Here is a 26,044-nt window from a genome sequence, read left to right on the forward strand (position 1 = left end):
TGTTTACTCTAATGTTGTCACCAGTAAATACAGATAACTAGCTTTACAAATTATTTTGGGTGGCCGAAGACTTCTGACTTTAATTTGCTTTTTGAGCAAAGGTGAAAAACATGCAGGGACCTTACAAAAATAAACCCCCCAGTAAAATGACCGTACTAAGTTGTTTCCTGGCAAATCTTTGAAAGAGGCAAAATATGTCAACAATATAAAAAGACAAAAACAAAATATTGTTTTACTTTTCCAATTTATTTACTACTGTTCTTTGATCATTTAGCGTTCTTTCTGCTATAACTGTTTCTTAAAAGTGCAAAACAATACTGTCTGAATTCAGAGTGTATGACTTTGTGTTTATCTTTCGACTTTCACAGCTTCAGAAATACATTCATACCAGTAAAAGACTGTGTATTACCATCAGTTTAACTAGCAACAGTCCACGTCCAGTCTACTTTATACATCTGATTTTGTTGTAAACACGATTACAATTGCATGGATGAAAGCTGAATTATCTTATTTGGATGTAAAACAAACAAGCTTCCAAGAACACAAAGTCAGAGCCCCACACCTGAATCCCCCCTCAGAGGAACACAGGAAGGGTCTGGACAGCAAAGACAAATGCCAAGATTCTTGATGTCTTTTTCTTTGAGCAACACTCTTACTCTCAAGAGTTTTTGAGAACAGGTCCCAGTAGAGTCTGCTTTGGATACGATGCGAGTCCATCTAGCACAATCCCCAACTGCTGACCTGTTTCATGTGGTGAGAAACTCAATTGACGTTCATCATTTCTTAAAAAACGGTTTCTGCACTCAAATGTTCCACTCAAACCTTGCCAGTAGTGCACGTGTGCAGTTCCAGATATGGATGTGTAAACTCAATTGCAAGTTTTAGAATGTGGAGAACTGCCAATTTTTTTTTTTTTGTAAATGGGAATAGTGACCCTTAGGTGGCACCAGAGCCTCTGATATTTTCAAAGTGGGCTGGGGCAGGATATGATGCAAGCAGTATTAAATTAGAAATTTTGATGCTCTTTATTCCATTCAACTTGGACGAAACTCTTTCTCTACACTTTTGTTACTGACTGTTTTAACAAATAATCTACTATAAAAATGAGTGTACACCTTCTAGCCATGCATTCAACCTCATTAGCATATCCAAAATTAATACAAAGTGCCAGCACAGCATCGTGCCACAGATTTATTGAGCCAATGATGTTCGTGTACAATGTAGCTTCACAAACAATAATTGGAAAGGCAATAGTTAAAGCACCCTATCCTAAGGGAGACAGAAAGCAGCCTGTACCACAGACCATACCAGGCTTTGCCGATAAGCCCTCTCACCCCTTTTTTATTAATTAAAAATGAAATTGATCTGTGTCTACAGCTTAACAAAAGTGTAAGGGGATGCTCATATACAATGAACCATGCCCTCCTACTCCCATTCTAATGTGTGTGTTTTCTGACACAACAAACATCAAAAGTTTGAAATACAAAAATGTGCAAAAGAGAATAAAAAAGTTTTTTTTTCTTTTTAATTAGAGATTAAAAGAGCCAAAAAAAACAATCTTTAGTGTTCAATACTGAATCTGACCGATGCTGGGAGAAGGATGGCAGGGCATTGCCAAAACACTTCTAATAAATAAATAAATAAATAAATATGCACAGTGCCCAGATGAAACTGGCAGCTTATCCTGATAAAGCAGTTAGCCCCTACTAAAACACAACTTTCACTGATCCTCTAATCCTCGCCTCTCCGCTGAAATACCACAAACATGTCTATCTTAATTAAAATGGAGCCTTCTACCTTCTACTTTCCATTGATGGTCTTTTAGATTTCACGGGTGCCCACTGTGCCCCTTTTCAGCATTTAACTTCTGTTAGTAGAAGATGGGATATGGCAAACCCTACTCCTACTTTGTTAATGCTAAATTCCTTCATTAAAATGTTTTTTTTAAGATGCATGATGGGGACGGCACTGAAGTAAAATAACAGCTGTGGTGATGAGCATCCCCTTTACAGAACTGTGAAAAAAAATACACCTCTACTTGAGAGGAACGATCCTCCACCTCCTCACCCCAAGAAAAAAGTCTAAGAGAGCACCATACCCAGCCTAAGGAAGAAGGTACTCTATCACTCTATCCCAAACAATTTAGGCCAAAATACTGAACGATGTTCTCTACATTCATCTTGTGCTACTACTCTCAAACTCCCACAGAAATGACCCTCCCTAAAGTCCTAAATGCATGCTAGAACCTCCTGTAAGTGTCACAGATGACCATCCCTCTTATGGCTTCAAGGAACTGAATAGCAGATAGATAATCTGTGATAGACACAAGACAGTATATGTGCAAGGAGGAGTGGGGTCCATAAGAGTGGCTTGTGTGCATGTGTCAGTGTGGCTGTGCATGATTTAGGAAGGACTGAAGTTGACTGATTTGATACCAAAGACCACAAGTGTAGGGCACAAGCTACACATTTAGTCTCTGTTGCCAAAAAAAAAAACAAAAAAAGAAGCATATACAAGAATTAGATAGGGCTCCATAAGGAAGTGTAGCTGAGGTGCCCCTACATTTGTGCCAGTGTTGCATGCAGTCTCAGAGTCAAAATTCCACTTTGCAAGCAGGGAAGGTCTCATCCTGCATGGCCACCGTACTGTTGCTGCCCAAGACGGTAACGTTGAGGTCCCTCTGCCGCTCGTGAGTTTGCTCGTACCATTCATGCATAACAGGAGAATCAAACGTTGGAATCAAGGTCACCTGCAGACATCAATATGAAAGAACAAGTTAGAACTGCACCTAGATTAACTCCGTAAAATAATGACATAGAATTGCTTGTAATTTCAAGACAAACCTTTCTTATAAGCAGAAATTAACTCTTTGGAAATTTAAGAATCCCATCACAAATTTTATAAATGACATAACGGACAAAAATAATTCAAGGGAAATTACAGAGTACTAGGTTTTGTACTTTTTTGTAGTACTTGTCTAATGTTAGAAGCTGCTTGTGCAATTTAGTGATTAAAGCATTGACCCATTGATTAATTTCAAAGGTTATTCTTCCTTGAGAGTATTTCGCTCATCCATTTGACACCCTGCAATCTGTCACAATCATTTATAAAATAGGGGCCAGCAGACTGCTTGTGGGGAGCTGTGGCAATCCTGGTGAGAATGATATTCTTTACAAAAATCAAATCTAATTTTACAGATTATCTTTAAATTACGATTTTCTTTTGAATGTCTTGAATGAGGTGTCTTCAATATTGAACCTTTTCACAATATTCTAATTTTCTGAGATACTGAAATTGGGACTTTCATTAGTTGTCAGTTATAATCATCAACATTAAAAGAAATAAACATTTGAAATACATCAGTCTGTGTGTAATGAATGAATCTAATATACAAGTTTCACTTTTTGAACGGAACTACTGAAATAAATCAACTTTGTCTTGATATTCTAATTTTATGACCAGCACCTGTACATATCAATAAGGTACTAGAGGATATTTACTCTAAACATACCTTAGTTTACAATAAACACAGTTCTATTCACTGCTGCTTCACTGCCACTTGAAGGGTCCACACCTCTTTTTGCCAAAAAAGATTAGTTTAGACTCATCATCACATCCAATGATAACTAGGATTAACAGTTCCCATCTTGGTTCTGATGGACTGTAGCTTATTTCAGACATTACCCTTTTTTAAGACTTTTCACATTGCAAAAACAAAGCGGAACATTTTATGTCATCTTTCCTAAAAACTACTGTGTCAGTCTTATTCTTTATTACATCAATGCCAAAGACTTTTATGATTGGTCATACATGCCACCACATCTTCTTTGAAAGCATCCCGACACTTCTTGCATTTGATCCTACAGTTTTGTATCAGGTTTACACATAAAACAGACCTGGCAAGTTTCTGAAGAATTATACCACGCACTATAATAGAGGTCTACACATTACAGATTTTTCAGTCCCAATTGTGGCTACCTTCCATTCTATTTCCACCAACTCTTGTCTGCTTTCTCACAGTCGTGCACAAGTTCCACTCTGTACCTTACTGCATTCTGGTTTTCCACTCTAAAAGACATGTGAATGTTTGTACATAACCTGGGTGGATTATTAAAAAAGCAGAATCTACATGGGGAGGAAAAATGTGATACTCCAACCGGTAATCACTATTGTGCATCTGCCTTTACAAGCTACTATGCACCATAATGTCTGTAATAATAAATTTAAAAAACTCGTTAAAAAAAAAAAGATTTCTTGCTTTCCAACTGTAGGCGCTTTTACAGAAAAACATTGATTAGAATATTAGTGATAAATAACAGTATAAAAACTATGCAAACCTCTATTGGCATTGCAGATCTGTTACTTAAACATCCTGGTATAGTACACTCGAGCTAAACTGACACATGTAATTTACTGATAAACCCCTGGAATAATGCAAGTTTGCAAAACAGGGAAGTAAAACAAAATTATTTCTACTGGTGATAGCACTGCATTTTATTAAAAAGTCAATCTGTCATTTATGTAGTTTTAGTTAGGCTTTATTTGATGAAATCTGTAGTAGTAATTTTGTGCTTGTAAAACTTCGAAGTAAGCAGAATGATTAAGGAAGATTGAAAATAAAGGAATAAGAATGGCATTAAGACAACAACAAAATCTGGCAGAGTATACAGTGGGAGGTGGGAGATAGCCACGCACCCATACTGACCTGCAGGTTGTTAGCCCATGCTGCTTTGCCTTCAAGGAGTGCATCTAGGATGGGACGCATTACAGCCTCCTTCAAGGGCTCATCACCGCTGATCACATAGCAAGATGATCTCAGACGGCAGAAGAACTCAGTGTCCACTGATGAGGCGCCACTACCAGATGGCAAATAGGCAAGTTCCAAGTAGACTGGTGGGCTAGCTGAAACTGTCTTCTGTGCAGAAGGTCCTAAGACCAATTAAACAAAACACAAAGCAAAGACAGAAAGCAGAAATATTAATTCATTCGAAACAATCTGAAACCAACTGACAGATTCCTTCTGATATATTACCCTGTATATTATTTACTGTCCTACTTACAGTTAGAACTCACACCAGTGAAGAACACTGGTCAGGTAGATCTTCAGTGACTGCATTTGTTGCTGTACATTTTTAGCTCATGACAGAATTATTATGTATTTTTTTTTTCCTAGACCTACTTTTAAAATAACTTGGTAGAGAAAATTGTCATACTCCAGACTGTCAGCTCAGATTTATATTCCTTTGGGGATCATGCAACTGTATTTATTCTTCTCATACTGGGTCAGACATATTAACTGCTAAAAAAGCAATATGATGAGAAGACACTTGAGAATGATATTTACTAATGAAAGCCATAATTACCATCATCATCTTATCAAAATATTGCTGCTGGATATGAACTAGAAATAAGGTCAAGAGAGACAGTATTCAAATGCAGTATGAATAAAAAAAGTAATATATTCCTCAATCTTCTGCATGCTTATGGGTTTGAGGTGGTGTGGAAAACCATTGTCACTCATTTATCTTTTGGAGTATGATCTGTGCCCTGAAAATAAAACCTTCAATGGCACCAAGGAAGGTAAAGGAGAGTTTACGGCTTTAGTAGGAGCCAAAACTGCTTCTACAAAATGGCAGTGGACATGACTGGAGTTCCAGACTCTCTAACATTTGGTGTGCTACTGAAGGCTGGTATTTATAAAAAAAAAAAAAAAAAAAACACAACTGGAGAAACAGGCAGCAGTCCACACTGTCAAGAAAGAATATATTGCACTTTAAAAGGTAGCGCTAGAAAACATGAGTAGGACTATGATGCACATTTAAAGTATGCAGCTCTGATGCTGCCCTAAAGACTCAAGGTACCTGAGGGCTATTAAGGGTCTGAAGGGCATAGACTTCTGGGTGCATTAATCTTGTAGCCAGATAAGACTTCCTCTAACCCCAGAACTGATTTGGGAGCTAAGCCTGGAATAATCAATGTCTATTACAAACAAGAAATATGTTGAGGGTAGACTAAGAAGAAGAATGGAGGTGAAGACTCACTGGTAGGAGAAGAAAAATACCATGGTCTGAAAAAATTGACTAAGAAAGAATCAGAATGTGAGGAGGGAGAGAGATGTTGTAGCATCTGAGTTAGGCGTTAAGTAAGCAAGTTACTCCACAAGACAGTGAAGCAGCAAGTATTGCTTTAGTTTGTGTTATTTTTTTGATACTTTGTATAATAATGCAAGATCACAGGAAACATTTTGATGAGAATGATTTACTCGGCCAAAAATAGCTAATCAATCATTCTTGTAACTTTATAAAAAAAAAAAAAAGAAAAGGAAAAAGAGACTCTGATGGGAATGCCCCCAAGGTATACTGCTATGTAATATACCACCTGGTAACTTACTCTACAGATCTATTGTTCTCTTCATGGAGAGATACTTTTGAACGTTTGTGAAATTACTGTATACCCTTAGCCTGCCTACACTTGAGCACTGTGTTCTTATCCAAGAATGCATTTTAAAACAGAGCATTTATCCTAATAATTCCTTCCATAAGGTTAAACACTTCTAATAGGTTACCTGTTAGTCCCCACTTAAACTAAAAAAAATCATTTCCAACAATCTTTTCTCAGGCCACATTTGCCTTTATCAATTTACACTGAATTGTTTTTCATAACATGGAGAACAGGAGAAAATATTAAAGATGAGAACAAATTAGCCAAAATAGAATATGTGAATATTTATATGAAAAAAATGTATATACTTGAAAATATGTTTAAAACAGATTGTCGTATGAGGTATTTTGACTTTTTTTTTTTTTAATAATTACTGATTAATATTTTTACCTTTTAATTTGAGGTGCACCTGCAAACCATGTATTGCTTATGACTCATGTACTACTGCATAAAACATGCAGGTGCAAGCTGAGGATTTAAAACAAATGGGACACTTGCACAGAATTTTAAAAAATGGACTACCAGCACGCACAAAATGATGTCAATGCAGGAAGAATGATAACTGGGCACACTTGTCAGAACTATGCTTCTTTTTTTACACTCAGAGGCCAGAAGATATTTCCTTGGGCATCTGTTTTTAAAAATACACTGCTCAAGAAAATTAAGGGGACACTTAATCATCACAGTCTAACACCAACTCAATAAAGCTTGAGGATATCAATTTGTTCAGTTAGGAAGCATAAGATACTGTGAATCATCTTCATCTGCTTTGGTGCAAATGAAAGTGACAACACGTGTACTGGACAGGTAACAGCATGAAAAACTCCAAAAAAGGGAATAGTTTTGCAGGTGGTGGCCACAGACAATTGCTCTCTCCTCATCACTCCTGACTGATTCTTCTCTAGTTTTGCATTTTGCTAGTGTCCTTATCACTACTGGTAGCAGGAGGCAACATCTGCAGCCAATTCAGGTTGCACTAGTAGTCCAGCTACTCCAGGATGGCACATCTATACATGCAAGAAGGTTTGCTGTGTCTCAAAGCACAGTCTCAAGCACACGGAGGAGATACCAGGAGATGTGCCATTACACAAGGAGAGCTGGACAGGGACGTAGAAGGGCATCAACCCAGAAGCAGGACTGGTATCTGCTCCTTTGTGCGAGGAGGAACAGGAGGAGCATTTATATGTGATATGTGATTTAAGTATTCCCTTAATTTTTTTGAGCAGTGTATCTATTTTGAGACTTTGAGCATTTACAAGTTTTATAAATGAAACAACTAAAATGTACCAAATGTTAAACTGTGATGTTCTTCAAGTATTTTCTCCTCATGATCATTTACTTTACTAATGCCTTTTGTGAGGGACAACCATGAGCCTGGCCCGGCCGGGACGCCCTCAGTCGGGACAGAGTGTGTCAATTAAAAAAAGAACTAGGACAAAGACAGTCTGAAACTGAGCATTGGCCGACAAAGCTAAAATGAGCAATGCTAACACTGAAAAGGCGCTGTGATAATAACAGAAAATAAAATTGACATATTGCAGGTATTTTCCATTTGAGAAACAAAGCCACCTTTTCCTTTATGTCATGGATGTTTTAACAACTGTAGCAAACAAATATATGTAGTAAGTCACAGATCTCAGGTTCAGAAATGAAGGGGAGCGCTATCAGAAAGGTAATATTTAAAAATTAAAAAAAAAAAAATCACTAATAAAAGCACTACCTAACAAAACAAACAGGCTGACCCTGGATGAACAAAAACCGTACCACAATATGGCACTGCATATGTCCTGAATCATTGCTTAAGTTAGAGCAAGGAAAAACAACCAACTGTTCTTTTACATTTGAGTGTCAGTTTTTGCCTTTAAAGTATTTTTTTTTTCCTCAATACATTCAAATTCTATCTGAATGGTAGCATTTGATCTGCCAGCCTTAATGAGGCATTTTTCCAACAGATGCATAACCTCCCTTGATTTGAACGCAAAATAGCAGTATGTCATTACGTAACCAAACTTTTTCTTAGCCTTCTTAATAGCACCTGCAAACTTTCTGGTTGTAGACTGCGACATGTCCACTACAACTCTTTTAGGTCCTTCTCACAAGGGGTATTTTCATGTTTCAAAACCCTACTTTGCCATTATATTTTACTTTCTGTGTGAAACTTTACATGAAACATAATTTGCCAGGTATATATACAGTAAATGTATGAACTCTGTCTGTACATCTGCAATGATGCTTCTCTTTCTAGGTTATCAGCCAGTACTCTCAGTTTATGTAATGTCCATACCTAAACAACATGCTAGTTACTCTGTTATGTACATAAATTAAACAGCAGCATACTCAGCCTCGATCCCTATATGCCTAACACCATAACCTATTGCTTCATGTACTTATTTAAATTTGGCACCCATCTGCACTATGAAATTTGAATTCTTTTTTCAGTTTGAATATCATCCTCTTAATACCTCTAAAATATTTTTTGAAAAATCAAGACATATTTATAAACACTCCTCCTCAGATCATATTCCTTTGTTGCTTCCACAAAAAAAATCCATTAGTATTAGAGAAACACACACACTTCCATCTAAACCCATGTTAACAACATGATATGAAGTATGTGTCGCTCAATTTAGTCTTTGGACACCTGCTTCAATTAATTATCAAGCTACATGTTACATTACATTGCCTATGATGTTCGGGATGGCCAGGTGGTACCATCTTTTGTTAAAGTAGAATTAGCTGATGTAGCAAAAAAAAAATCAAGTTAATGAGAGATGGGTCAAGCACACCAAGCACTATATAAATACAATTACAGTAATGATCTCTTATATGAATGTCTGTCTGTACAGTATCTTGCAAATGACATACTTCAAGATTTTCACTAATCATATAATGCAGCTTTCCCTAATGCTACAAAAACTTGACAGACTTAAAAAGAAACACTGAAAAAATTTTTCATCAGATATTTTCAGTATGCATGCTGATCCTGGAAACTAAGCTTAGCTCAAGACAAAATCAACATTATGATAAGAATTGGTCAATCAACCCTTAGTAAGTGAAATTTCTAGGATGACTTTCATCTTGCTTATCTATTACTCAATTAAAGACTTTAAAATGGCAGTGAAAACACTGGCTTTCTAGCAACTATCTGAATTTTTGTTTTTGAAATTCTTAGCAGCAACACCACCATGTATATAAACAGCACAGTTAAAAACCTAATTACATTAATCACTTGTTCTCCAATAATGTTCAGCATTATCAGACGTTTAGTGCTTTTAAAGAAAGGTATGCAGAGTTTGTGAACCAAATGACGTACTTGTATAAATAAACTTGTATAAATAAAAGGACTGCACAAATGGAACTCCTAATGAGTTTAATCAAACAGCCAACTTTAAAAAAGATTAGTTGCACTGGATTAATATGCATGCAAATTCATCATACATAATGGGAGCTCTTACCTGCACTTTGGAGCCTTGTTACGGTGCTTTTCGAGTTGCCTAGAGTGCTCCGTGATGCAGGTCGAGAATCTTGACTTGAACTAGGCTTAGGCGGCACAGTTGATGCTCCTCCCTTAGCTTTAGTGTTAGATGTGGCACTGTTTGTCTTGCCTGCATTAACAGGTTTTTTGGCTTTGGTGGTGTCCCGCTTGCCAGATGGTTCAGTCTCAGGATCTGCCATACAAGTGCCAGGTTGTGGGGGCCGAGGGACAGGGTCCAGTAGTGGGATAGGAGGTGGGTCTTGAGGAACAAGGCCCCGATGTAAGGATGGAAGGCCTTCCGAGTCTTCTTCGGAGTCTAGGCCACCATCAGCAGTAATTGAGGGGCAGTCTTCAGTCCCAGGAGGAATATCTGAATCTGACTGAGTGGGAAGAGACTCACTGGCTGAAGTGGGAGGAGTCTCGTGACCTTGTGGAACCTTGCGATTAGCAGTTGTTCGTCTCTGACACAAGGGTTTGGCCAGCTCTTGAGAGAGGTCACTATCATCTGAGATATCTCGTGGGCTGGCATTAACAGCAGAAGGGGACAACTGTGGTTGCTCTATGGCCTTGGGGTGCTTAAATTCGCAAGGGGACACTAAACAGAGATCAACATCATGAGGTGGGAAGTCAGACAGAGGAAGGACGCCATGATGATGAGGTACACGACCTTCTGAACCATCTCCAGGAACACGAGGGTTAAGGGGTGCCCGTAATGGAAGAGTCATCCCCAGTTTGGCTTCTGGGTCCATGAAGTGTCCATTTGGATATGATCTATCGTCTTGGGGAGACTCGCTGACAGGGGGCAAAACTTGCTCAAAGGACACAGAGAGGGACTCATCCACTTCAGTAGAGTGAGGAGAACCCACTTCAGCTGGTAAAGAGGGAGTGGTAATGGTGGGAGAGATGTCTGGAACTGCATCTTTGAAGGGGCTAAGGGACAGGTAGCCAGACTTTGAGCCCCCAGAAATAGTGCCAGCTGGCTTCCCATCAACAGTCTGCTGAATACTATCAACAGGAGACTGGTGGAAGGGAGTATGACCAGCACTGGCAGGGCCGGAGTCAGGAGGAGACACCAACTCTAAGGTTTTCTCATCTGAGCTGGCACATGCATCTTCCTGGCCATTTCTGAGTAAACCTCCCTCTAGCAACCTGTATTCAGTAGGAGTTAAGTCAAAGTTCACACTGCGGTCGCTCTTTGGAGTCCTAGTTAGAGGAGAAGGGGGCCCTGCAACTTTGCAATGGTTGGGTGTAGCATTCTGAGAACAGAACTTCTCTGGACTCTCCGGTTCTCTACTTGCTTTCAGGTGTTCCTCAACATCCTCAATTCCCCGTTTCTTCTCAGTTGTTGTCTTAGCATCTAAATTTTGTTCCCTTTCATTTTCTTCCCTCAGCTTCTCAAACTCAGCAGTCATGTCCTCGGGAGTAGACATTTTGGACCGACTAATTTCTGTCTCACGCTCTTTGTGTGGTTCTCCTTCACTTAAGTCTTTCAATGGTGCTGATTTCTTCAAACTCACTGGCTCTTTCTTTGGCACTCCTACCTTTCCAGTGGGTTTCTTGGCTTCAGTTGGCATTGAAGATGCAGCACTGGAGGGCCTCTTAACTTCTTTGACTGGTGGCTTAACAGACTTTTTAATTTCCTTCTTTGGCTCTACCTTGACATCTCTCTTGGGTTTTGGTGCAGCTTGCTCCTTCTTGACAAGATCTCGCTTTACATCTTCATCTTTTCGAACAGCCCCTTTTTCGTCCTTAGGTTCCTTCTTAGTTACAGGACGCTCCTTCATGAGCTTTGGCTTTACATCGGCTTTCTGCTTTTCTTCTTCCTTGCTCTTTCCGGAAAACCCTTCTTTAGGTAAGTCATTTGATACAACCTTGTATTTTTCCTTTGTGACCAATTTCACCTCTGGCTTCTTCTTCTCATTTGGCAACTTTGTCACACTAGGCCCTTTGGAGACCTTCAGACTCTCATGACTTTCTGTCCTCTTCGACAACTTATCTGTATTTGAGGATTCTAGGTCTCTGGGACAAACTGTGGGAAACTTCAAAAATTCTAAATGCTTCAGCTTGTCCAAGCCTTCCAAGATCTTCACTTGAGGGGCACAACCTGGAAACAGTACACGAATAATTTTTTCCTGTGGGTTGGCTGGCCTCCACACCAGAAGTGAGCAAATCGAAGTCAGGCATTGCAGAGAAGTATCTGACATCTTGGGGCTGCTATCCCCAGGCCAGTGCTTCATTAGGGTTTCCAGCTCTTTACTGCCTTTAACAGGGTTTAAAATGTACATTTCCAAGCAGCCAACTCCCATCTTTTGAAACAGAACAAGTGGCTCAATAGAGGTGCCACCAGGTCTAGAAAGAGATTCAGGAATGATGCTCAGTCTGTCCAGGCACTGCAGTGTCAAGGCAGCTTGGTCACAAGCACGCAGTACTTTAGGATCACCCTGCAAGTCCCGGAGTCTTTTAGGGGCATTAAAGAAAACAACTCCCAGGTCTGGTGAGATCAGATTTCTTGCCCAGTCTTCATTGCTCTGTGAGCCAGCTGACTGCTCTTCCTCATCTAGCTCAGCAATTTTACGCAGTAGCAAGCTATTGATACCTAGAAGATTGTCAATTCCTATATGGGTTAGTAGCAGTGAATCTATGCGATCGAGGTGTCGCACCAGCTTCCAAAAGCAAGATTTAGCATCTGAACCACCATCCACCAGCACGTTAAAGCCATTAACTACAAAGAAGGCGCAATCACCCCTGCCACCAGGAAAGATGTAGCAGCAAGGCTTGGACAGCTTGAGGAAGCCTACTGTGCCAGGCGGTTCAAGCAGCTCAAAAGGAGGACGAGGTTCTAATGACTCAGATAGGTACTCTGTGAACTCCAGCAAGCCTTCCATTTCTGGCAAGATGGCCAATGGGTTGCACCTAATCTCAATGAAATCTTGCAGATTGTGTCCATCCAGTGCTGAGCTCTTCCAATCCCCGTAGTTTGGGCAGGCCACAGTCAGACTGGCCTTGTGGACAGGATCAGTAGAGCTCAGTAAGTCACCGATCTGCAGCGGGGAGATGTTGGAAAACAAAAGATGTAGTAAGATAGATGATGCTGATGGCAGTTGGAGCAACATGATTATAAGTACAAGGGTAAATATTCCCATCAGGTGATCTAACCAAAAGGCCAAGACTACAGAAAAGCCCATCCAGCTACTTTTAATATTTGATCCCTTTTCACTAAAAACAACCATTAAGATATCATAACATAGACTAATCACTATAATTGGGGCTAAAAAGCCTGACACTCATCAACATTTTCCCCGACAGTGCAGTACTGCTGTGACAAATCCCAAAATATACCTATACGGAGTAATCTATTGAGAATCTCCACTGCCACCTCTTTTTACTCACCTCTTTGTCTGCGAATATATGAATAAAATCATGAAGGGAAAAAGAACCAGAAGGCAGCACCAAGTCTCCACTTTCCTCCAAACACTGTCCAGCCAAAACAAGCAACTTATGTCGAGAAGCATCTGAAATCAGGCTCCTTACCTGAAACCAAGAACACAATTTATTTAATAATGCATGAACAAATACTTATAAATAAACCAAAACATATATATCACTATATCTGTATGCATCTCAATGTGTGCTAGTTCTGACTGAGCATCTGGTGACCATAGCAAAGAGGATTACTGGAAGGGATGGGAGTTATCAGTTAAGTCAGGAAAATGTTTCAGAGAAGGTAATGCTGAAAAGCCTCTGACAGCAACCACAGACACCTACAAATACACCCAAAAAGAAAAAGAAAAAACACAATGGGCTCAGCAAGTAACAGAATGGCATTTTAGTGACCAAGTCGATCAAGTACAATTTGAGTAAATTACAAATTAGACAGTCAGAATGCTAAATCTAGTTTTTGTGGTGTTACCAAAACACACAGCTTCAGGGTTAACTAAGGAAATCAGACAAAAAACCAAAAGAAGAAAAACTATGGGAATTAAATGAAAATAGCCTCACCTCCCCACAAACGCACTGAGCAGATGGGCCAACAAGCACTTTTGTCTCAAGCGCCTCTCCACTGTGATGCAGGGTCCTTTGTCCTGGAAAGCAGAGAAAACTATTAGCAGAATGGTAACCATGAAATAACGAGATAAAACTGGGGCAGTTCCTTAATTCCTTGTAATCTGCTCTCTAATCCTGTGCTGTTAGCTGCCTGTCTTTCATACGCACGCGCAAGATCACAGAAAACTGAAGACCAGTCTTTATCTTAAACAGGTCTTTCTCAAATGCAATGCACATTTCACAATTCAGGCACAAAAACAAAACTTCCTACGGCAAATGCGTTCCTCTAACCCAAGCAATCTCATGACAAGGAGCCATGGAAGAGGACTGCCTAAATCTGCTCAGTGCACACCATCATCTCAAAAGATAAAACAACATGATTTTTATCAGTCACTAATGGCACATTTCCTCTGCAGGATATGATGGAATCCAGAAAGCTTCACGGAAGCACAATCTTAACGAAGCGAGTCTGAAATCAGGAACCACTAATCTCTCCCCTGTTGCAGAAGAGTAAATTAAGATGAGTTGTGACAAGAGTTACATATACCTCAAAAGTAAGCAAGTTTTCAAATTCTTTAACTAACCTATCTGCATTACGGTGCCTGGTGTGCCAATCCTGCCAGCAACCTCCATGTTTTCACTGCAAATTGAAAAACCTGCTTGCAGGGCTGGATGCAGATTAATGTCATACCCAGGACAAAGCAATTGCAGGTTAAGGGTCTTGCTCAAAGGCCCAAACGGAGTAGAACTGGAAAAGTCCCAATTTCTGATATCTTTAACCACTGGGTGAACAGGCCTCCCTCGAAGTGAAGTAAAGCATTATAGTCCACAGCAGCCTGCCAGCCTGGTACTTCAAAATAAAACCATAAGAGAGCTGAAGAGTGCAAGATACATTGGTTAATAACTGCTTAAAAGCAAAATATTGGCCAGCTGAATTTGTAAACCCATGTGGTTGTGATGTATCTAAAATAAAGTCTGGCATACTTTATATTCCAGTGAGAGAGATGAACTTACAAGTAAAAAGCTTGTTAATTTATGCTTTTAATATGCTTAATTTATAGTGCAGGTGGAGAGATATGTTTACTGTTTCAGAATATTTGTTGTTCTTTTGAGAGATATGAAAAATTCTCTTTCCTATCAATACTAATGCAGAATCCCATGCACATTACCAGAAAATTCACTTAGGATGAACCACTTTACATGTTTTTGAACACGCGCAAACAACAAGGCTTGGCATTTATTTCTAGAGAGTTTTAATGTTTCTATGACTCATGCAGCACCAGAGAGTGAACACTTTCTTAGTGTCCTTTACACCACAGATGAAGAAAGCAGTAGACTAATTGGCAATAAATATAAAATGCTCAGTCTCAATAAATAGTGTATTTTAACAAAGCTCTGGAATTTCACTTCAACATTATTTTATGTAAGCACAATTAAACTATATTAAGATGTATGGTTTGTTCTTAATATTTTATTTTGGATGTACATTAACATGAATGCAAGTAATTTTGATAAAGTCAAGAGTGTTTAAGGGAATATTGTGGCTCCTTAGCATCCATCTATCCATCCATCCTCTTCCGCTTATCCGAAGTCGGGTCGCGGGGGCAGCAGCTTGAGCAGAGATGCCCAGACTTCCCTCTCCCCGGCCACTTCTTCTAGCTCTTCCGGGAGAATTCCGAGGCGTTCCCAGGCCAGCTGGTAGACATAGTCCCTCCAGCGTGTCCTGGGTCTTCCCCGGGGCCTCTTCCCGGTTGGACGTGCCCGGAACACCTCACCAGGGAGGCGTCCAGGAGGCATCCTGATCAGATGCCCGAGCCACCTCATCTGACTCCTCTCGATGCGGAGGAGCAACGGCTCTACTCTGAGCCCCTCCCGGATGACTGAGCTTCTCACCCTATCTTTAAGGGAGAGCCCAGACACCCTGCGGAGGAAACTCATTTCAGCCACTTATATTCGCGATCTTGTTCTTTCGGTCACTACCCACAGCTCATGACCATAGGTAAGGGTAGGAACATAGATCGACTGGTAAATTGAGAGCTTTGCCTTACAGCTCAGCTCCTTTTTCACCACAACACAGCGATGCAGAGCCCGCATCACTGTGGACGCCGCACCGATCCGCCTGTCGATCTCACGCTCCATTCTTCCCTCATTCGTGAACAAGACCCCGAGATACCTGAACTCCTCCACTTGAGGCAGGATCTCGCTCCCAACCCTGAGAAGGCACTCCACCCTTTTCCGGCGGAGGACCATGGTCTCGGATTTGGAGGTGATGATTCCCATCCCAGCCGCTTCACACTCAGCTGCGAACTGATCCAGAGAGAGCTGAAGATCACAGCCTGATGAAGCAAACAGGACAACATCATCTGCAAAAAGCAGTGACCCAATCCTGAGTCCACCAAACCGGACCCCCTCAACACCCTGGCTGCGCCTAGAAATTCTGTCCATAAAAGTTATGAACAGAATCGGTGACAAAGGGCAGCCCTGGCGGAGTCCAACTCTCACTGGAAACAGGTTCGACTTACTGCCGGCAATGTGGACCAAGCTCTGACACCGGTTGTACAGGGACCGAACAGCCATTATCAGGGGGTCTGGTACCCCATACTCCTGGAGCACCCCCCACAGGATTCCCCGAGGGACACGGTCGAACGCCTTTTTCAAGTCCACAAAACACATGCAGACTGGTTAGGCGAACTCCCATGCACCCTCCAGGACTCTGCTAAGGGTGTAGAGCTGGTCCACTGTTCCACGACCAGGACGAAAACCACACTGTTCATCCTGAATCCGAGGTTTGACTATCCAATGGACCATCCTCTCCAGAACCCCCGAATAGACTTTTCCAGGGAGGCTGAGGAGTGTGATCCCTCTGTAGTTGGAACACACCCTCCGGTCCCCCTTCTTAAAGAGGGGGACCACCACCCCAGTCTGCCAATCCAGAGGCACTGTGCCTGATGCCCATGCGATGTTGCAGAGACGTGTCAACCAAGACAGCCCTACAACATCCAGAGCCTTGAGGAACTCCGGGCGTATCTCATCCACCCCCGGGGCCCTGCCACCAAGGAGTTTTTTGATCACCTCGGTGACCTCAGTCCCAGAGATGGGGGAGCCCACCTCCGAGTCCCCAGGCTCTGCTTCTTCATTGGAAGGCATGTTAGTGGGATTGAGGAGGTCTTCGAAGTACTCCCCCCACCGAACCACAACATCCCGAGTCGAGGTCAGCAGCGCACCATCCCCACCATATACAGTGTTAACACTGCACTGCTTCCCCCTCCTGAGACGCCGGACGGTGGACCAGAATCTCCTCGAAGCCGTCCGAAAGTCGTTCTCCATGGCCTCCCCAAACTCCTTCCATGCCCGAGTTTTTTAAAAAATTTGGACGGCGTTTTCCCTCGCCCGGACGCGGGTCACCGGGGCCCCACTCTGGAGCCAGGCCTGGAGGTGGGGCTCGATGGCGAGCGACTGGTGGCCGGGCACAGCCCGAAGAGGCAACGTGGGCCCCCCTTCCCATGGGCTCACCACCTATGGGAGGGGCCAAGGAGGTCGGGTGCAGTGTGAGTTGGGTGGTGGCCGAAGGCGGGGACCTTGGTGGTCCGATCCTCGGCTACAGAAGCTGGCTCTTGGGACGTGGAATGTCACCTCTCTGAAGGGGAAGGAGCCTAAGCTTGTGGGCGAGGTTGAGAGGTTCCGGCTAGATATAGTCGGGCTCACCTCAACGCACAGCTTGGACTCTGGAACCAATCTCCTTGAGAGGGGCTGGACTCTCTACCACTCTGGAGTTGCCCCCGGTGAGAGGTGCTGAGCGGGTGTGGGCATACTTATTGCCCTCCGACTTGGAGCCTGTACATTGGTGTTTACCCCGGTGGATTAGAGGGTAGCCTCCCTCCGCCTTCGGGTGGGGGGACAGGTCCTAACTGTTGTTTGTGCGTATGCACCGAACAGCAGTTCGGAGTACCCACCCTTTTTGGAGTCCCTGGAGGGGGTGCTAGAGGGCATACCTTCTGGGGACTCCCGCGTACTGTTGGGAGACTTCAATGCTCACTTGGGCAATGACAGTGAGACCTGGAAGGGCGTAATTGGGAGGAATGGCCCCCCCGATCTGAACCCAAGTGGTGTTTTGTTATTGGACTTCTGTGGTCGTCACGGATTGTCCATAACAAACACCATGTTCAAGCATAGGGGTGTTCATACATTATGTGCACTTGGCACCAGGACACCCTAGGCCTCAGTTCGATGATCGACTTTGTGGTCGTGTCGTCGGACTTGCGGCCACATGTCTTGGACACTTGTGTGAAGAGAGGGGCGGAGCTATCAACTGATCACCACCTGGTGGTGAGTTGGCTTCGATGGTGGGGGAGGATGCCGGTCAGGCCTGGTAGGCCCAAACGTGTTGTGAGGGTCTGCTGGGAATGTCTGGCAGAGCCCCGTCAGAAGTAGCTTCAACTCCCACCTCTGGCAGAACTTCGACCACGTCCCGAGGGAGGTGGGGGACATTGAGTCCGAATGAGCCATGTTCCGTGCCTCTATTGTTGAGGCGGCTGACCGGAGCTGCGGCCGTAAGGTGGTCAGTGCCTGTCGTGGCGGCAATCCCCGAACCCATTGGTTGACACCGGCGGTGAGGGATGCTGTCAAGCTGAAGAAGGCTCCTTAGCAATTGATTGTCTATCACTGGTGATTGGTGTGTGGTCTGGTTTATTTTCAGGTGGGGATTTTTTTTTTTTTTGAAAAATGTCTCTCGGGCAACAGTGGTCAGTACTGCTGCTTCACGGATCCAGCAATCATTGTCTGTGTGGAGTATAAACTTTCTTTCCTGTGTTTGCATGGCTTTGGCTCTGGATAATCCTGGTTTCCCTCCTATATCTCCAAATATGTGCAGATTGTTTTAACTGGCAAGTAAAAATTATGGCATTATATATGCAAGTGTGGGTGTGTATATGAATGTACCTTTAATGGACTTGCATGTTGATCAGGGTTGTTAGCTACTTTGTTCGACTTGTATTAAGCAGGTTTGTAAATGTTATATCATTTTGCTTTGCCAATGAATTTAGTATTTTTGAAAATAATTACACAACTTGACCCTAAGGTTCCCAGTTCAATTTTTCCTCCTGTTCACTGTGTGCCCTAGGCAAAGTACTTAACCTAACAATGCTTCACACATTAAATAAAAAAAATATTTAATATACATATTTATTATACTATATATATTATACTTTATATAAAAAATGTATAAAATAAATACAATAATATTTACCTCTCTGGGAATCACCACCTTATTGTGGTGGAGAGGTTTCAGTGCACCTGTGACCTTGGGACCTATATTGTCTGTAGCAGAAGTGCCCGGTAGGGATCCCAAGGCAAACTGGTCCTAGGTGAGGGGTCAGACAAATAGTGATTCAAAGCACCTAATAATGTTGCTCTATAAAGACAAGGTCCCACCTGGTATGGGATTACTGGAGCCTCCTCCTATAGCCTGGGAGAAGTGCCTGCAGGTGACTGCCTGGTGGCCAGGTCTACCACAGGGCCAATCAGGTACAGCCATAAAACATAACATGAGATTACCCTCCTGTATGCCTTTCAGCTGCAGGAGGAATAGGGGCTGGGTGGTTGAGTGCAAAGTTACCTAGGCGGCAACTAAACACAGAGGCCTTGACAGACTGGAACCCAGACACAAACTGACTCTTGAGACATAGAATGTCACCTGTCTTGGGGGGAAGGAACCAGAGTTGGTGGGTGAGGCAGAGAGCTACCAACTACATATAGCTGGATTCATGTCCACTCACTTGGCTCTGGAACCAAACCCTCAAAATAGGCTAGACTCACCTTTACTCTGGAGTTGCCCAGGGGAAAGGCATGGAGCGGGACTGGGCTCCTTGCCGAGTCCCAGCCTGGTAGCTATCATGTTGGGAGTTTGTCCCAGAGAACAAGAGGGCTGCCCCAATGCGGCTGAAGGTCTGCGAGGAGAGGAATCTGACTACCATATGTGCCTATGCACCAAATATCAGTTTTGAGTATCAGACCTTCTTGGATCCACTGGAAGGGATCCTGGAAAGGGTCCAGGCTGGGTACTCCATAAGTCTGCTAGGCGATTTCAGTGCCAAGGTGGGTAATGATGAAGACACCTGGAGAGGTGTGATTGGGAGGAACAGCCACCCTGATCTAAACCATAGCTTTGTTTCATTATTGGACTTCTGTGCTAGGCATGGTTTGTCCACAACGAATACCATGTTTCAACATAAGATGGCTTATGAATGTACTTGGTACAAAAGCAACTTGGGCCACAGATCTATGATAAATTTTATAATCGTTTCATCATATTTATGTAAATATGTGAGAGGGGCAGAGCAGTCAACTGATCACCACCTGCTGATGAGTTAGGTAAAATGGTGGGGAATGTGCCTGAACAAACCTGGAAAGCCCAAGTGAGTAGTGATGGTGGACTGAGAACATCTGGGGGAGGCCCCTGTCGAGAAGACTTTCAACTCCAACCTCCGGAAGAGCTTTCCCCGCATCTCGGACGTAGCTAGGGACACAATGTCTGAATGAGCCTTGTTCAAAGCCTCTATTTTGAAAGCAGCTGCAAACAGCTGCAGCCTGAAGGCCATAGGTGCTTCTCAAGGCCGCAACCGAAAGACCCAATGGTAGACACCAGAGGTAAGGATTGCCATCAGGCTGAAAAAGAAGGCCTTCCATATATGGTTTGAACGGGAAACTCCCAAAGTGTCAGAGAGGTACCAAAAGGCAACCTTGGTGGTCAGGGAAGCAACTACTGAAGGGCTTAAAGAGGTTCCAGCAAACCATTAGGCGACTTAGAAAGGAAAGGCAGGGATTCACCCAGGCTGCTCTCTGCAAGGGGGGGAAGTGTTGATTCGGACTAAGGATGTGTCTGGTAGTGGAAGGAACACTTTGAGGACACCCTCTTTTGTGGAGGAAGTGGAGCCTGAAGATGATGCGGGAATCGATGCCCATTTTCTTGAGGGAGGTTACTGAAGTAGTTAAGCAACATATGAATAAGATCTGCCCAGAAATGCTGTAGGCTCTTGACATTGTTGGGCTGTCATGGCTAACACGCCATTTCAATGTTGTTTGGTCACCATGAGTTGTGTCTCTTGAGTGGCAGTCCAGGGTGGTGGTCCCCATTTTTAAAAAGAGGGAGGCAGGGTTTGCTCCAACTATTGGGGAATCACACTCCTCAGCCTCCCCGGAAAAGCTTATGGCAGTGTGCTAGGAAGAAGACTCTGCACAGTTGTGGAACCTCAAATCCAGGAGGAGCAATGTGGATTCCCTCAAGGCCGTGGAACAGTTCTTTACCCTCATGAGGATTCTGGAATGGGGTATGGGAGTACACCAAAATGGTCTACATGTGTTTTTTTGATTTGTAGAAGGCATATGACCGTGTGCCTTGAGGGAATCTGTGGGGACTGCTGGGAGAATCATGTTTCCGGGGTACCTGATAAGGGCTATTCTAGACCTGTGTCCCCATACTCGGGAAAAACATTTCCATGAGGTGTGGGACTCCACCAGGGCTGTACTTTGTCTCTAGTCCTGTTTGTGATTTTCATGAACAGGATATCAAAGTGCAGCGGGGGGGGTCCAGTTCAGTGGCCTTAGAATTATATCACTGCTTTTTTCAGATGACATGGTCCTATTGGCTTCATCAGGCTGTGAACTCCAGCACACACTGCAACCGTTTGCAACCCAGTGTAAAGAGGCAGGGATGAGGATCAGCACCTCTTAATCTGAGGCCATGGTTTTCAGTAGGAAAAAGGTGGACTGTCCTCTCCGAGTGGGAGACGAGTTAAACTCCTCCTCTTGAGGCTGTAAGTACATCAGGGTCTTTCTTGTTCACAAGTGGAAAAGGGATGGTGAGACTGACAGATGGATTGGGGTGTCAAGCACAGTTATATGGTCACTATATTCATTTGTAGTGGTGAAGAAGGAGAAGCTCTTGATTTGCCAGTCAATCTTTGTCCCTACACTCACCAATATTCATGAGTTTTGGTAAATGACCGAAATAATGAGATCACAGGGCAAGGACAAAAATGAGCTTTCTCCACAGGGTGACTGGGCTCTCCATTTAGAGACAGGGTGAGAAGCACAGAAATTCGGGTAGGACTCCTAAGTCCAAACCTCCGCATCAAGAGGAGCCAACTGAGGTAGGTAGTCTTGGATGCCTCCCTGTGGAGGTTTTATAGGCACAACCAGCTGGAAGGAGACAGGGCTCTCTGGGAGGATTATATCTCAAAGATGGCCTGGGAACACATTAGGATTCTACAGTATAAGCTGGCAAGTATAGCTGAAAGTGGTGGAAAATTAATGAAAGAATGAACAATAACTTTAAAATTGTTCAAAATTAAAATGACTCTTTAGTTTAAACAATAAGGGAAATGTTTTTATCCATAAAAACATCGAATTTTAGTTATTCAGGAATGTATCATGTTAAGTTTTTAAAAACATATTGGCTAATGGCTTTAGGAAAACAATCTACATCAGTCTTGGTCAAATTAATTACATAAATTGCTCCTAGTCACATTCATGTTCACTTCCATTCCAAAGTTTCATGATGTAACCCACACTGCTATGTATACTTTGTGTGCATGTTTTTGATGTTACTGAATTATTGTCAACTGTTCTGAGGAAAAGTCCAAGAGAGAACTTTACTGTATTATATACACTATATAATATGTACGCATGACAATATTTTGACTTGGACATTTTATCCCACACATTCTTTGCCTTATTTCCTTCCTGAAGCTTTGTGCTAGTGTAGGAACCAGTGGGTGAGTGACAAAGTTGGAGGAAGGGTACAAAAAGTTTGTCTTCAACAAAGGGGAAGGGCTGTCAGTGCTTCAGTAAGAAGCTGCGTGAAGATGAGGTTAGCCAACACCCCATAAAGACAGCAGTGATACGTGCACGTAAAGCAACAAATGTTTCATACTTATGTTACTCAGCATGCAGCTTGGGGGATGGGGAGCAAACTGAAGTGCCTGGGGCTGTGAATCATTAGTTGACTGTGAAAGTAATGAGGAAGTTGGCTGGTACACTTTCTTAACGCATTCACAGGGAGCTGGAATGGGGAATATTCTATAATAATAATAGCGAAATTTTCAACTTGAGTAGCCTGCTAGTTATTAGAAAACAACAAGTACTTGCAAATATTTTTTTTTATTTTCTATCAGCAGCAAAACGTTTGCAAAGTAGTAGCTTATCACAATTTTCAGAATGCGAAATAAATTTTACATTTTGCCCAAATGAATACCGTATTCAATATCACAATAGCACAAATGTTTGTCATTTTTACACTTGAGCATTTGCACACTGTTCGATTTGCTCTTGACCACTGCAAGTCAGATGCGGGGACTGAACCTTGTGAAAACAGACCAACACATTAGCTACTAAGCCACACTGTCTGAAACATTGCTATTTATAAGGGTGTTACATTGCAACAAAAATGACATGATCACAAACACATGAAGTGAACCTACATCATCCTATAACTAGATATTAAAAGAAAGATAATCAGCATAAAGTGAAATGAAGTGCACATAATGTGGAAGATTGATTATGAAGAAAGACTTACATAATGGATGGGGTTTGATTATGTACTGTGTATGTAAATTTAAAGAATCTGCACTGCACACTTGAATGAGAACACTATCCCTGCTAATCACTGGAATCTGTCTACTAGTAGAATGTTGAAGCACAAAAATGCAATACAAGACAGATGAATTCACTGAACTAGGCCTCTTGGAAAGCTCACTAGTACTGATTAGTTCAATGGCATTTTTTAAAATCTGTGTTGGTGTTGTGAACATTTTGATAAATTAACAGTGTTTCCTAGAAATTGTTGATTTGAGAAATGGCATGGTGGGTAAAAAAACACCTTACAATGTGCACCAACTGCTGGCTAGCACATCTTTGAACATTTTAGGACAAGGTGGTCAAGACATGAGGCAATTGCACCATCAGTAATATTTAGGAGAAATTAATAGCCTGACAGCACCAGCAAAGATGCATTTTTATTAATTTAATGATAAGAAAAAAAAAACTCTACAAGTGAATAGTGTCTTCTGAAGATCTGAGATTGGCACTTTCAACTTGCAAAACCATGTCAAGTTGAGAGTCTTGCAGCTTTCTGAAAGAACCACCATTCTAAATGGGCCATTGATGGGATCCCTGCTCACAATTTCCATTTAATTCCAAGGGAAAAATCAATACTCGGGTCTTTAAAAGAAGGATGAAAGTTCAGTATGTTGCATTAAGTATGGGTCAAGCTCAGAAATAACAGCACAGACAGACATTTTCACACTAAGTTCATTTTTCTGACTCTGGAACGATTTCTCCCACAGTTCGGTTTATTTAAGTAGATGTAAAACATGCCAACGGCACTCTAATGTGGACCAAAACAAGACAGTTTAGAAACAGTGGTCTTGGCATGGTACCAAGCAAACCATGAAGCAGTTCATGTGAGGTATGTGTCATATCTGACAAGGGACCAATCCAACTACAGAAAATACTGTTTATTATGGGAAAAACTTTCTTCTGTGTAATTCGGCAATCTCTGTATAAAAATAAAACACATGCATACAAGTACACATAAAACAACTTGCACAAGATTTAGTTATCTGATACTAGGCATTCCTTTCACAGACCTGTCTGGTAAACAATCCATGTAATTACTGCAAATGCAGTGGTGCACAAGCGCAATTCTTTTTGATCCATTAGGCTGATTTTTCACAGGAAAGAAGTCCACCACACTGGGGTTGTCAGACATATTGAAATATCAATATGTATTGATTTTAACATTTTAAAATTACTTTAACCCTCATTTTTCAAGGTATCGATTCTGCAGCCTACATTACAAATGTACTTTTGGTTTGCCATGGCTCAAGTTGCTGTTCAGCTTCCTTTCACTCATAGGTGTTAATAAGGTGTCAACTTCAGTAGGTCGAAGCCTTCCCCAAACATGCTTAACTAATAAAGAGGACAGTGGCCTCAGGAAATACTTTGGCTTTGTGGGAAATGGGGATGGAAAACCACAAGATACATGCAAGCCTGTATGAAAGAATTCGAAGTGACTCAACACAAAACATTGAGAGGTATTGTATTTCTAAATTAAGAAAACATTAATAAGCATAAACCTGTAAACTGTTGCATCTGAAGTAGGGATGTGGCATTTACTTTTTTTCAACACTTATTTTGTAGCTACTTAAACATTTAATGTATAAAGACAGATGTCTTCAATTTTTTTAATTTTTTAGCTGAAGGTCACTTTTATTTTGTGTTGTTTATTCAGGGGCAACACTCTTTAGCACTAAAGTTCTGTCACTTGCTTAATTTTTAAACCCTCGCCTGTTGCACATTACTTTTTTGTATTATGCGCAATTTTAAAATTATCATATTTCATCACAATTAATCACATCACATGTAACGTAAGACACTATAACTTTTCAGTGCTTAACTGCATAAAAAATGGCACTACTCCTCTATGTGTTCATATACTGTACTTCAGAGTGTGTAATCAGTATATCAGGGCTCATTTGCAGCCCAGCAAAAGTAAACCTCATGGAAAAGTGCATTGACATGCTAGTCTTCCTTGCAAAATATTTACAACTTACAATAATTTTTATTTACACAAAAAACGCAATGTGCATTGTTTGCATTTATACAAAGCCTTTAAATGTATTTGCAGTCTGTGTGTAAGTTCTCTGAACAACAAAAGACTACATTAAAGTTCTCTTTACTTGAATGCTTAATGATTGCTTTAGTATTTTTATGTATACTGTTTACAAAAGATTGCAATATAATAAACATTTAATGACATTGGTATATTTCATTGTACTACCACAGTAACAGCATTTGTTTTCATCAATGTAAAAAAATTGATGACAAAATAAAACTTCTTTACTTTTTTTCATTACGCTTGCCTTTAACAAAAGATTAAAATAATTGAAGTATTTGCATTTAATGACTAAAATTACTATTTGTTTTCATCAAATAGTAAGCAGTAATTGTTACTTGTGGTTTGCTTGAAAATTTGCTGTGTGAAACCCAATCTAACTCACTAGCTGTTGAACATAGGGAAATTCGCAA

At 41.7% G+C, this 26,044-nt stretch overlaps 1 protein-coding gene across 1 annotated transcript in view; it reads right to left on the bottom strand.

Moving 5' to 3' along the window:
* Window positions 1-225: 225 nt before the first annotated feature.
* The window catches only part of LOC114662621 (electromotor neuron-associated protein 1-like), a 38,545-nt gene continuing 12,726 nt past the window's right edge, over window positions 226-26,044 (bottom strand). Inside the window, exons 3-7 of the mRNA XM_028816206.2 lie at window positions 13,916-13,998; window positions 13,307-13,447; window positions 9,897-12,957; window positions 4,706-4,929; window positions 226-2,749 (exon numbers count right to left, since the gene is read on the bottom strand). Coding sequence (XP_028672039.1) covers window positions 2,594-2,749; window positions 4,706-4,929; window positions 9,897-12,957; window positions 13,307-13,447; window positions 13,916-13,998 — 3,665 coding nt within the window. The 3' untranslated portion in view covers window positions 226-2,593. The remainder of the gene's footprint in view (window positions 2,750-4,705; window positions 4,930-9,896; window positions 12,958-13,306; window positions 13,448-13,915; window positions 13,999-26,044) is intronic.

This window comes from Erpetoichthys calabaricus, chromosome 12 (assembly GCF_900747795.2).
Source record: "Erpetoichthys calabaricus chromosome 12, fErpCal1.3, whole genome shotgun sequence".
Classification (NCBI taxonomy): Eukaryota; Metazoa; Chordata; class Cladistia; order Polypteriformes; family Polypteridae; genus Erpetoichthys; species Erpetoichthys calabaricus.